General features: G+C 59.8%; 3 protein-coding genes across 3 annotated transcripts; 2 read left to right on the forward strand and 1 right to left on the reverse strand.

The window, feature by feature from the left end:
• Positions 1-877: 877 nt before the first annotated feature.
• CHLRE_03g198050v5 (uncharacterized protein) lies at positions 878-5,785 on the forward strand. The gene is made up of 12 exons (XM_001693103.2): positions 878-1,115; positions 1,218-1,269; positions 1,349-1,433; positions 1,666-1,928; positions 2,041-2,233; positions 2,338-2,465; positions 2,600-3,021; positions 3,135-3,206; positions 3,312-3,440; positions 3,560-3,605; positions 3,704-3,796; positions 3,891-5,785. The coding sequence occupies exons 1-12, from the start codon at positions 997-999 to the stop codon at positions 4,854-4,856; spliced, it is 2,568 nt and encodes an 855-aa protein (XP_001693155.2). The 5' UTR covers positions 878-996; the 3' UTR covers positions 4,857-5,785.
• Positions 5,786-6,946: 1,161 nt separating this feature from the next.
• CHLRE_03g198100v5 (uncharacterized protein) lies at positions 6,947-8,830 on the reverse strand. Its single transcript, XM_001693249.2, has 6 exons — positions 8,533-8,830; positions 8,399-8,423; positions 8,092-8,175; positions 7,884-7,940; positions 7,685-7,744; positions 6,947-7,524 (listed from the first exon to the last, which is right to left on the reverse strand). The coding sequence occupies exons 3-6, from the start codon at positions 8,152-8,154 to the stop codon at positions 7,432-7,434; spliced, it is 273 nt and encodes a 90-aa protein (XP_001693301.2). The 5' UTR covers positions 8,155-8,175; positions 8,399-8,423; positions 8,533-8,830; the 3' UTR covers positions 6,947-7,431.
• A 120-nt stretch (positions 8,831-8,950) lies between these two features.
• Positions 8,951-12,431, forward strand: CHLRE_03g198150v5 (uncharacterized protein). Its single transcript, XM_001693106.3, has 5 exons — positions 8,951-9,150; positions 9,300-9,885; positions 10,062-10,275; positions 10,390-10,581; positions 10,693-12,431. The coding sequence occupies exons 1-5, from the start codon at positions 9,032-9,034 to the stop codon at positions 10,857-10,859; spliced, it is 1,278 nt and encodes a 425-aa protein (XP_001693158.2). The 5' UTR covers positions 8,951-9,031; the 3' UTR covers positions 10,860-12,431.
• The last annotated feature ends 765 nt before the right edge of the window (positions 12,432-13,196 follow it).

Genomic DNA, 13,196 nt, shown 5'->3' on the forward strand with positions numbered 1-13,196 from the left:
TGCCCGCACCATGCCCGAATCGGTGTGAATTTGGATTTGCGCGGCCATAGTCTTAAAGCGTAGTTTCCTTCAACTTATTGTACTCATATTAATTTAAGAAAACACAGCTGCAGTGCGGAGGGCAGTCATGGTTCGCGAACCTCGACGGACATCCTTTCCAGCACCCCTCGCGCCCCTCGCCCGCCACGGCGCTGTCACGGCCCACCCCGCTGGTTTCCCCAGCACAACGTATTTTCCAACGTACTAGCCGACGAGGGCAGCGTACAGTACGTAGTACATAGTACGCGTACTACGAAGTACGCAACCCTGCGCGTGTGACCGAAGCCTCTTGATCCGTCCCTCCATCCCTCCATCCCTCCCTCCCTCCCTCCCTCCCTCCCTCCCTCCCTCCCTCCCTCCCCATGTGCTGCTGGGCGCTGGTGGCGCTAACGCTGGTGTCTCCAGGTTGGTTTCGGACGGTGCGCATTCCGTCACTTGGAAGGAGGTCAGGAGGAACCTCGAGCTGGCCCCCCGTCGACAATTCCACGTTGTCATCGAGATACTCCAAGTGGAGGGCACGGTGGCGGGGTGAAGGTGTGTGACGGTGAAGGTGTTGCCAGCGGATGCCGGCGGGTTGCGAAAATGCCGCGGGGTAACAGGTGCTGTGGACTGGCGGGGGGATCGGGGGGGGGGGGGGGGGGGCGCGGGGCGTATCCGAAAACGCGACATGCATTTCTGAAAACACATTAATGTGCTTGACCTTGAAAGGCATTTCAACTGCAAGCAAAATAAGTGCTGCTGTTCTCCAAGAATCGGCCACCATCAGCTGCCACGATGGCAGACCTTTTCATCGCCTTTACTGTATGTCTCCTCCAGATAGTACCAGTACCTAAACAAAGACAATTCATCACAGCGCAACACGTATGAGGTGAAGCATATGAACCGCTCCCCCGAGCTGGAACGAACCCGCGCCGCTTCTAGATACCGCTTTGAGCTCATGTGACTCGCTAGGTGCTTATGATGACTCAACCTGAGCTTCAAAGCGGCTGGCGTGAGGGGCTCAGCGGCTCCCGGCTGGCGGGACTTGCTGCTGTGCTTGCGCTGGTTCTGGGAGTAAGCGCTGCGTGCAGCTCAAGGTGCGAATGCATGAGTGCGGTGACCTGATTTAAGCAATCCGCAGCGTGGGGCGTGCGTCGGCTAAAAGTGCTGCGATGATGTGCTTGGCCCTTGGCGCGCAGCGTGGCTTCCTGGGCCGCCATCGCGGGCACGTTCGTTGACTCTTTGAGCCAGGTAAGCGTCCTGGCAGCGTCGGGAGTCCCTTCGCCTTCCTCGCTCGAACCTGGCTAAAACTTCGGCGCGCGGCGCGCAGGTGCCAGCATCTACGTACGTGGTAGCGCTTGTAGGTCTTATTCTCTATCCCGCGTTGTCCATTCAGCGTCGACCGTCGCCGAGTGGTGAGAGCAGGGGAGAACGGGAAAGGGCTCCCCGCCTGGGTGACGTCGGCTGTCCTCGCTGGAACAGTCGTCGTTGGGCCAGCTTCGGCAGCTAAATCCGAGATACTATTTTGCAACGAGCTGCTGTCCAATGGAATTGTGCTGATATGGCCGCAAAAGCGCGACAGCCGGCGCCGACTGGCCTTCGTGCTTGCTAACGCCCCGTCTCACCCCTTCATGCCCTGGGCGGCAGGCGGACTTGCTAATACAGCAGCCAGTGCTCAGGACTCCACGCGCGCGTGTGGCCCAGGATCCCACTTCATCCACCTGGGCCGGCAAGGCGAGGAGCGCGGCCAAGCGCGGGCCGTCGGAGGCGGCTTCTGGCGGAAGCTGCGCCGCGTCCTGGCGGAGGGTCGCGCGCAAGCAAGGCGGCTATGCGGCCGCGAAACCGGCACTGGGGCTAGCACATTAACTCGAAAGCGCAGCGTGGGAAGCCGGTCCTCCGCAAAGTCTGAGGTGCGTGCAGCACTGGTGCACTCACTGTGCTGCTGTGAATCGTGGCCGAAGGTAACCAAGCCACCGGATTGCTGTAGCAAAGGCGGCGTCCTGCTGTGGTCATCACCCGCAGGATGTGCTGTCTTCGCGGCTGTCTATGGACTCGATCATCCGCGCTGCGCAACAGAACCCTGGCGGTGGTGGCGGGCGGCGGCTGGGCGGGGCTCTCCAGAGGAAGGGCAGTTGGAAGCCAAGCATGCGTCGAATCGAGTCGGGCCAGCACCTGCCTGGCATCGCACCCTCGGAATCGAGTTTGAGTTCTGTAGGTGAGACCACACGCGCGTTCATAGCGTTTTGGGGTACTATCTTTACCACGCACCTGGCTTGGCACCGCCTAAACATGTCCGTTGCTTGGAAATCGCCTCCACAGCCACCGGCAAGCGGCTGGAGATCCTCATGCACAACGGCTTTCTTGCGGTGGACTGCCTACCGCACGAAATGACGGAGCCGGGCTATGAAGGGGTGCGCCAGGTGGTGACGGACATGCACCTTCTGCAGGTGAGGATACATGGGTGCCGGTTGGGGACTGCTTTGGCAAGCGGGGCTGCAGCTCAAGGGGCAGCGCTTTCTTGATGGTAAACTTACACAGGCTGACCAGGCTGCCACTGCCTTCCTTGGCCAATACTCCCCAGTTCGGCGCCACTATCGGTGAGGCGTCGTCTGAGCTGGCGCTGTCGCAGCAGGGCGGTGCCAGTGCGGTGGGCCCGGGCGAGGAGAGCCTGTTCGGTCCCTTTGACCGCAACGACGCGTACCGCCAGGGCTGGGAGATGGTTGTGGAGGAGCACAAGCCTGGCCTTCATTACTTTGTATGGCGGCGCTATCTGCGCAAGGGCCTGTTCATCTACAAGTCGAAGACCCTGTACGAGACGGCCACGGTAGCTCAGATTACCGGCTTCACCTATGATCTGGACTTCCGGCGCGTGTGGGACGAGAGCATGGCGTGCCAGCTGCCCATTGCCCCGCCGTCGGAGGCGGCTGCGGCGGCTGCTGGGCAGGCGAGCGGCCCGCCAGTCATGACCCCGGCGATGGCGGAGGCGAAGGCTGCAGGCGGCAGGTGTGTACTGGGTCTGGCGGTCTTGTGATTGATGAATGTGGGCCTTGCCGAGAGCGCTCGATCCGAGTCGCCATTTGCAGGCCGGTGTCCTCACGGTTCCTTTGGCCCTACAGGTCGGCGTACATGTACGCGCGCACCAAGTTCCCGCCACCCATGGCATCCCGCGAGTACACCTACGTGCGCCGGTGCGTTCGGATGCATTAGTGCTGCTTCGTGCCAACAGATTGATATCGCCCAGCTTCAACCCAGATGGCAGACCGCTCACTAGCGCGTGGCAACTACGCCTGCAGATGCTGGGCCAAGCCCGACGATGGCGGTAGCTACTGCATCTCACGGGCTTGTGTTGCGGTTCCACCAGCTGGTGTCGCTGGCGGTCGCACCGTGCGGGTCACGGACTTCGTCTCAGGCTACGTTATTCGGTAAGTCCCATCTGGGTCGGCTAAGGCGGTCGTTCTTGGCCTTGTTTGGTTTGGCGCCAATCGGTTTGGAGGCTTCTGCGGGTACTTACATGACACCCGCTTTCTCATTACATTTGCAGTTCAAGCAAGGGCGTCTTTGACCCCGCGAGTCCGGCCGTGGAGGTGGTGAGTAACGGTAGACCTCCAAAATTTGCTCTGTAGCTTAGCACGAAAGCCACTGGCATGGTGCATTGCTTCACTTGTCATGGGATTCCCACGCGCAGGTCAACGTGTACTTTGAGGACCCCTGCCTGCCTTCGGGCATCGCCAACATGGGCATTCGGCGTGCGCTGTGGCCCATGGTGCAGAAGGCCGAGGTGGGTCTGAACTGGGGCCTCCGCATGTGCAGGGAAGGGCGGTGTGATCCGAACTCAAACCTGTGCTTACCGTCTGTGCTTACCTTCCATGCAGGCGGCCTTCCGCGACTACCTGCTGACCAAGGTGCACGGCAGTCTGGAGCAGCCGCTGCCGGAGCGCGCCGCGCTTGATTCGCTGGGCGAGGCAATGAACGCCGCTGGTGCTCAGGCGCGCGCAGCTGCCGCAGCGGCCGACACGGACGCCGCGTCGTGCATCGACGCCATGGACGCTGGTCGTGGCCGCCTGAGGCTGCGTCTGGGGAGCCCCTATGTGCTCATGTACCGCGGCTACATGGGCGCCTGGCGTGGCGGCCGCGCTGCAGTGCTGTCGGTGCTCAGCACGCTCATGAGCCTGTGGGCCAACGCCACTGGCCTATTCGTTTGTTCCCTCGGCGGACTGCGAGCCGGGCTGTTTGCCACGGCCGTATGGTCGCGGCGCGCGCTGGGCGCACTGGGCAAAGTGGCCTGCACGGTGGGTTGCAGCTGCGCGACCAAGTTGCGCGTGGCTTCGCGTGTGCTGTGGCGTGCGATGTGGCCGTGGGAGATGCTTCTTGCACGCAACCGCTCGGTTGTGTGCAGCGCGTTTAACGGCACGGGCTCCCAGCTGCAGCGCAGCCTGTCTGAGAGCAGCAGCCTGCTGGCGTCCCACCCGCTGCCGCTGCCCTCGGACGGAGCGAGCAAGGGCCTGAGCTACACGCCGCGCAGCAGCAACAACGGCGGTCCTGGTACGGACGGCTCGCTGTCGCCCAAGAACGGGCGCCGCGCTCGCGGTGGCCTTGGCCGGCTCATTGTCAAGGTGGTCAAGGTTGCGGGCGCTGGGCTGTTGCTCGGTCGAGCTGCACGATCTGATGGTGGCGCAGACACACCGCAGCCACCTGCCAAGGATCCCAAGCAGCCGCCGACGACGCAGGCACAGCCACAGCAAGCCGCATCTGCTGGCAGCCAGGCCCGCGCGGTGCACCCGCTGGCGGCCATGCCTCGTGGCCCTGTGCCCATGAGCCGCGTGCCCCGCCGCTGGTGAGCTACAGGGAGGCATAGGAGGATGGTCAGGCTAGCACGCGCCCTGCACCTGGTGTTGTGCCCTGGGGGCACTAGATTACTGTACGGGGGTGGGCGGGGGTGTATCAGATGTAATAGTTTGGTTCGTGTTGGGCTGCTGTTGGGCTGTCAGGCCGAAAAGCTGTACATGTGATGGAACGTATGTGGAAGGGGTTGTTGAAGACTACTGAGATGATGTGCAGCTACAAGATCCCAGGTAGGGATGAGCCAGACCACAGGAGCAAAGATTTGGAGTGGTAGGGCTTACTTCGTGTGCACAGGTCCAGGCAAGCAGGGCCTTTGTGAAGCTTTGGGAGTGTTAGCTAGAGGACAAGCCAGCTACATGCGCGCACTTTGTGTGACTATAAGCTATGCGCTGCTTGTATGAATGTGTATTGCCTATCGGATCGGGATGAGCAAATAGTACGCGGGTTGACCGGGCTAATAGAGCGGTCAATACAATCAACAATTTTGTTCGCGTTTATTGATGGGCATGTACTGTGTCACCCCACCGTATCGGGCACACGCGCTCGTGCTGCGTGCTGCGTATCCTTTTATTTTAGATGGCGCAGATCGTTCATTTGCGTTAGAGGGATGTCGACGAAGTGCGTGATAAGTAGGCCGATGAGTGGCGGCCTGGCCGTAGAGACGAAGTATACTTTTGTGCAAGACACAGGTGTTTTTGCCCATTTTGCAGCAGAGTGAAGACTACATGTCATGAATGCGGATGTTACAGAGGGGACAGTCCCAGCACCCGAGGACGCCGAGCCATGTCATGGATGAGGGCAACTGATTATTTGTCGAATGTGAGGTACCGCATGCACATCACCGGAACCACGCTTCAGGACAGGTGGCGACGAGGTGCTTGCCTCCCCGCGTTGATCCTGAGTCGCTGTGTAACAACTCAACCGTGCGGAAACACATTGTTTGGTGCGGGAGCCATGGATGCCCCATCGTCAGGGCAATATGCCTACACGACTCCCAGGGCAGCTGCATTACCACCCACCCTGGCTGGGGTGGGCAGTGGCGCAGGAAGTGTTTCGGCGGCGGCGGAACGCCCCGCATCGCAAAACAGGTGGACCTCAAAATCCCGCAAACACTGCACGATATCAATGATCATCAAAGTTGGCATAGTCCCGTAGTGTGCAGCCTCCCCTGGTGTGCAGCGTATTACCAGACCGAACATTCAATTTGCACCGTTAAGCAGGGCTTGCATCTTCTGGGAACGGCAAGAAACGGGCCCCAATGCCGGCCCTCGGTTGAAAAGGATTGGGCATTTCCGGGGGTGCATTCTCGCAGCGTGGGGCTGCACTTGGTCGCCGAATTGCGCCAAATACCCCTTCCCGGGGGTTTTTGGGAGGGGGGCGGAGCATCCCCAAACGCTCGAAACCAGGCATTTTGGGGCCCCTGGATGACGTGGACGAGAACGTGGCTAGGGGCCTTCTCGCCAGCGGCGGCGGCCTAACCCTTTAAGATGCAAGCCCTGGCGTCAAGGCCAGATTGCGTGGCTGGTACAATACTGGAGGTACTGTACCGAAACAACGCTGACTGGCTGGCAGGCTGGTAGTTTGCTAATAAAGTATGAAGTGTGGTACGGGTGCAAGGAACATTCGGGTGAAAGGGACAACTTTAGGCCTGAACTGCACTGAACCTCCCCTGCCCTGAACTGGGTAGCCTCCTGCATGAGGCAATAGCAGCGGTGTTGTTCGCAGCCCCTCGGGGGCATTCCTGCCGTGCTTAAGGCTTGAGGCGCCGGTTGCAAGATAGTAGAGGGGATGCCATGCGAACAAGGAGCATGCGCGAATCCGTAGGGATTCGCCCCTGGCTCTGCCCCGTCTGTAACAGGAATTTGCCTCTGCCGTGCGTAAGCAAGCTGGCCGCATCATACGGTAAAGCACAAACTGTCTCAGCCCACCCTCCCGTATGTATAGGCGTTAGCGTACAATGGCTGTTGTGCGGTCTGTACTTTACCTTGGACTGCACGCCATGAACCCTAGGGCCCCGCATACAGGCGTCCAGATCTACATGTGCAGGTAGGGCTTCGGTCTTCTAGCGACACGCGTGCGGCCATAATCGAATGCGACCTTACAACAAAGGACAGCCCGGTCCATCAATGCATGGACTTTACCAGGGTTGTACTGCATGGTTGCACTGCGTGCTGCAGTCTATGCCACGGCCGATCCCCCGCGCACATACCGTGCTTCTGTCAAACGCCGTGCTTCTATCGCGCGTGTACCGAACACCCTGTGCGCCTTGCTATATTGTAAACTTCGTCAGCAGGTCCCACTCGTAACAAAACAGTCATTTACCGTATATCATACAGCGTGCCTGTACACCATCATCTTCCTTTGCAACTAGGGGTACACTTGGGAAGCTTGCAGGCCCTGCACTTGACGTGCCGATGCTGCTAGGCAGCCAACCCACCCACGCCACACCACAGTGATGTTAGGCCGGTTGCTATGTGGCAAACTGGCCGTGTATGGCGCTCGCCCGGTAGTCCCTCCCACAACCCACCCGTCAGCCCGGTTTCCGCAAAGCACCTCACATTACGGAAATTCTTAGCGCAGCATGAAGTACCACACAAGGAAGAGGCCTGCTGCAACAGCAACAGCGCCGTAGATGAGCCGCTTGTTCGCCTTGTCGTTGTACACCTGTCAGACGTGGGATGGTTATGTACCATCCAGTATGGGCTGAAGCGCACATGCTGCCGATGGGTTACAGCCAAACACGTGCATTGCCGGCGGTCTATGGTGCCTTTAATGTGTACATGCCTGCTTCTTGTCGAGCCCCATATATTTTCATATGACTCACCGCTCGGAACTTGTCCGTGACTGCCGACATTAACCCACCAACTGACGCGAAGCTCCCGTCCTGTGCAAACATTGTTTTCCCAACCGGGGCATGTCAGCATATGGCTGGCGCATTTGTGAGGCCCCGACAAGCTGCGCCCAGTCAATCGCCAAGTCCAGGCGCATTTAGCACTAACTAGTCGCAGATTGCGATTGCGTACCATGTTCTCAAGCAGCTTGTGCTGGTCGTTTACCTCCTTGTTGATCCCGTGTGTTACCTGCATACGACAAAGCCGAGCGAAAAGGTTCACCGGCAACCGCACCACACCTACTGCCGCAGGTGGGCAGCACTCAGCACGGCCACTACATGAAGTAGGCAGCTGGGGGTGCTCGCAACGTGGATGCATTTGAGCGAAAAACCCAACGCACATTCTTCAGCAGAGCCACGCGGTCCGCAAGGTGGTCCAGCTCCCTATCATTCTCTTGCTCCATCGACTCGATGTCCACCTTATCCTGCAGCCACACATGTGCGCCAGGGTATTGACATGTTGCACTGGCACGTCGGGTGCGGTGTTGCCCTACCCTCGCGTACCCTACCCACGGCCACAGCCGGCGTGCCGGCGGCCGCTCATGACCCGTGCAGCAGGAACAGACAGCAGCGCTCCACAGAAACCCCACGGCCCCGTCACTCCAGTGCAAAGCGGGCGTTACAAGCCGTAACTGCACACAAACTTACCCTCGACAGGCCTCTCCTGTCCCTGCTGTGTTTGTCAGGCAGCAGGATGTGTTCCAGGTCAGCAGACATTCTGGGCCCAGGTATTCGCGCAACTTCTGGCCTCGCCCGCCATTTGGCCTTCTGCATCCGCTTACCTTGTGCCCAACATCCTGGATTTTGTTATTGTCCGGCAGAAGGCAGTACGCTGGGCTGAAGTGGTTCACCGATCGCTCCGTGCCGCTTCCGCGCCGAAGCTTATTTACGGCCTGTATCGCTGTAGGCAGATATATGTCAGCTTAAAGGAGAAAGAACAAAAACACCGAGAAGAGACTCAGTCAGAGTCCAGGCTACTGCGCTTATTTCGCTTATGACGCTTATTTCGCTTATGACGCTATGTAGTAATTTATGTTCGATAAATTTGTTCACTTTGTTGAAGCAGAGGAAACAGAGAATTACCGGTGGGTAGACCCCATCCCGGGAAATGCGCTGAAACGAGACTGCGCCCTCAGGACCCGTGCACCTGAAGAATCGTTTGATGACAGTTCTCCATAAGTATTTTGGGCACGTATGCAATTGACAAACGAGCAAAAGCTTCCCTCCTTACATCTCTGCCCGGGATCGAATTGTGATACCATCTGACGCAAGAGGCATCAAATGCAACGCTGCGGAGGCTTGGTGACACGGTTGCTGAGTCGCTCGGTGTCCGCAGCATCAAAACGAGATGCTGCCGCCGCGTGCACTGGGCTAGGCCCCTGGGGCGTTCTTTGTTTCAGGTGAGTACGTGTCTCTGTGACACGGGGGTAGCAGGAGCTCTGTACATGGGTGTTGCACCCAGAATGGTGCGCTTTGGCAGCCAGTGGCGCCGGTTGCCACACGCATCGCCGCCTCCCCAAACCCGTTTTCGCGGACTGCCCTCCAACAGGGGCATTAGCAGCACATCATCTCCAGATACTGGCGTGCTTCAGGTTCAGCCTCAGGCGGCAGATGCCTTCAACGCGGTGGCGCACTCGTCACTGGAGGACGGGTTGGCGATGATCTTAAGCCCTACGCAGCTGGGCGTGCAACTGTGGGAGGTGGCGCATGCAAGCACCGGCTTGCCCTGGTGGGCAGCCATCCCAGTGGCCACGGTGGGCGTTCGCACCATGCTCATGCCGCTCAGCTTGCGCGCCTACGCGGCGTCATCGTACCTGGCTCTGCTGCATCGCGCCTTCGGCTTGTCCCGCGAAGTTGGTGACGCGGTGGCTGAGGCCGAGGCGACGGAGCGCCGACAGCGTGGGGAGTCTGCAGGGTCAGCGTCAGTCTCGGAGGGCAGTGCGGTGGCCGGCGAAACCAGTGCTAGCAGCAGTGGAAGTAGCCCGCATAGCACTGGCAGAAAGCGCAACGCCGCTGTTGTTGATGGCGCTCGTGCCCTGGGGCGGATGGAACTGGTGCGGCACGTGGTGGCCCATTTGCACAAGGGGAGCAATGCGCCGTCGCTGAGCTGGTACGTGGCCAACGGCGCTGTGCAGGTGCGCGCTCGGGGCCTCGGGCCCCACAATCATGTACCTTTCAGGTAGTTTCGTGGTCCATGTGCTGGTCCGTAGCAGTCTAAAAAAGCGTTATAGCACAATAAACCCGATTCGCTCGCCTTTAACTCAATCAGTTACTAACCCTGACTGCATGCCACTCATGTGCCTGGTTGCAGATGCCTATCGTCATCTCGCTGACGCTGGCGCTGCGTCGCATGTGCGACAGCCTGTGGCCAGGCCTGACCAGCGAGGGTGCTCTGTACTTCACGGACCTGACCGCGCCGCCGGTGTACCTGCAGACGCTCTCCACGCCATACGGCACGGCAGGGGCGATCCTTCCACTGGGCCTTATGCTGCTGTACGCCTCCGCAGTAGACCGCTCCAGGGGAGGTGAGCGCAGCGGCTGCCGCCCAGGGAATGGACTCGTGCCTCCCACAGGTGCATAGCGGACGAGCACTTGGGCCTTGTGTAACCCCCACTACTGCTTGTAACGCCACCGGCCAGGGTCCTCGCCTGGCATCAACGTGGCGCTCAAGCTGTGCGCCATCCCGCTGTACATTGCGGCGCTGCAGCAGCCGCACGCGGTACTGCTGTACTGGCTCAGCCATGCCGCCACACAGCTGGGAGTCTACCAGGTGGCGGTGCTGATGGAGCCCAAGCAAACCGCAAGCACGGAAGCTACACAAACTGACCAGGGTGAGGACCATGGTAGCTGATACCGCATGGGCTGGTTTCAGAGGGCAATGATACTTTCCTGGTTATTTACATGCTGTTCTCTCTGCACTGCTTCTGTTCTCTGCTTTCCAGGTGATGCCAGCCTGGATGACCTGCTGCTGGTGCTTTCGGATTCGTACGAGAAGGCGGGGAACAAGGCGGCGGCTCGGGCGTGCCTGCAGGCGCTGTCAGTGCGGCAGCCAGGGCTCGGCAGCGTGCAAGAAAGGCTCAAGCAGCTGGACACCACCAGCGGAGTGTGATGCTGCCGCTGGAATGCCGTAATTGCCAATTGGCTGTGCGGGAGTTGCTGTGCCCCAAGCCCAAAGCAGATGGGCATGTGGTTGGAAGCCGGGCTAAGCACGGAACTGCGAAGGAGTGCGCCAATAGTAATCTTGATTTTCACTGGTTGTGGTTGTCGAAGGCCACGTATTAGTATAAAAACTCAGGCGGAGCGAGAAGCGACCTCGCGCGCAATGGACAATGGACTGTCGCGAGGTTGCAGGTAAAATAGCCCGAGGCGCAGAAGTATGGCCTGGCCCCACCAGGGGCAGCAACAGCGGCGGCAGCAGCAGCAGCAGCGGCACAGGGCCTGGCGGCAGCGGCCCTGGGCCCAGCAGTTGCGGCGTGCATGTGCGTAGCGGAGGGGGCGAACAAGGCCACGTGGAGGAGGACAGCACGGCGTCGCCCAAAAAGCGGCGCCAGCGCACAGGTTGCGGCCGGCCGGTGTCTGGTTAGGGTCTTTGCTGGCGAGCATAGCACCACACAGTACGTGGTAGGCCGCAGCAGTGAGGAGTGTGGTGGCTCGAGGGTTTCCTGCTGTTTGGTTGATTGCTGGCTGTGCTTTTGCTTGATAGCTGGACGCAGCTGGATGCATGGCGGGTCGTGCCTGTACGAACCGGCCCCAGCTATGTCCGGGAGATGAGGTAGACGCTTGCGGCCTCAGACTAGAGACGTGATGTGGGCGCAGCCCACTTTTCCCATGCGAGGGAATATCTCAAAAAATATCTTGTCACTGGTTGTGGTGCAGCAGGGTGCAGTAAGTCTGGGGAGGTTGAGGGAGGGCCGCACGTAAGGCTTGGCCGCTGTTGAGCCTTCGGTTGCCATAGTGCCGCACCTGGGCCTTGAGGTCTTGATGCCGGAGAGGGAGATTGAATACAGGGTTCACGCAGTGTTTGGGGGCGATGGCCTGTTGATAATTCTGGAGATTTATTTGGCTAGCATCCTGGAAGAAAACAGAGCGGATTTAAGGGGTGTACGGTACGGCACAGTCGGTCATCGGTTAGGGGCGGTTGGGGGATTTTGCAGGGTGGGGTCTGGAGCTTTGGATCGAAATCCCCCCTGAGTGAGAATGTCGATAACCTACTTGCATTTGTGTCAGGGGTGGTCTGGTGAGGAAGCCCCCATCGGGGCCAGCCGGGTTTCAGGACTCAGGAGCCCATCGTGATGATTTTCGGGATGCGGCCACAAGCGCCCCCACAAGCAGCGGAGGGCCCCGGTGCGGAGGGCCCCGGCGCGGAGGCCCCCGGCGCGAAGAAGGTGTGTGGGGTTGAATTTTTGAGTTGCAAGGGATCGGGCACAAGACTTTGCAGCTTCGACCTTGCCTTAGGTGCCTGTGACCACTGCAGCCCACAGCTGATGCCGCCATGTGTATGCGCGCATCGCACCGCATTTGCAGGAAGGCGGGCGGGCGGCCGGCGGGCGGCCGGCGGAGCGGTGAGTGGAGCTGCGAGTAGAGTAGAGCGGCGACTGAGCAGTTGGCAGCAGGAGCAGCGGTGCCGGTGGCGCTCCCTACCTTCCTTCCGTCCGTGGCCTACTTGTAAGCCTGCGTGGCCTACTTGAAAGCCTGACTAACATCCTGTGCCCTGTGTCGTGTGCCTTCGAGTGTGTGTGTGTGTGTGTGTGTGCAGCGCTCGTATCTTACGAAGGCAGGGGCGGCGTCAGTGGCCGAATTCCTTAAAATGGCTTCGTTTAGTTGACGAAACAGGCTGCCGCCGCTTCGTTCACCCCCAAAATTTTCCTCCGCCCCCGACCCGCACGATGTCGAAACCGACACGACACGCCCACTCCTCCCCTGCTTCCCGCCGACCCAACCTCACTCTCCCGCCAGGGGAACCCCTGTCTCCCGCCGTCAACACCCATAGATACAGCCCTTTGAGCCTTCTTACCATATGCCACGCAGGTTTCGGCCGTGGAGTAGCCGCTGGAACCCCCTGTCCTTGGCCAAAAGTGGCCGAAATCCCCAAAATGTCTTCGTCTGTTTGCCGAAAGACCCCCCAAGATCCCGTGCGTTTTGGCCGAAATTCCAAGTCAAGATAAAAAATTCGTCCGCCAGAGGCCTTTTGGGGCAAATTTCGTTCCGAACGAAGGAAGATACGAGCGCTGTGTGTGTGGGGGGGGGGAGGGGCATGACAACCACCCCTGATGACAACTGGAGGACAGGAACACCAGCGTCAGCGGGGAAGCAGGCGGCAATAATGCCAATAACCCGACACGGGCACTGTACCGTTCGTTCGAGACGGGGCTGAGCCGGTCTATCTCTCCGACCTGCATGTTTAGCGCGCCTAAGCGCGCTCTAGCGCAAGTCTTCGCCTGCGTCG

This window comes from Chlamydomonas reinhardtii, chromosome 3, assembly GCF_000002595.2.
Source record: "Chlamydomonas reinhardtii strain CC-503 cw92 mt+ chromosome 3, whole genome shotgun sequence".
Classification (NCBI taxonomy): Eukaryota; Viridiplantae; Chlorophyta; class Chlorophyceae; order Chlamydomonadales; family Chlamydomonadaceae; genus Chlamydomonas; species Chlamydomonas reinhardtii.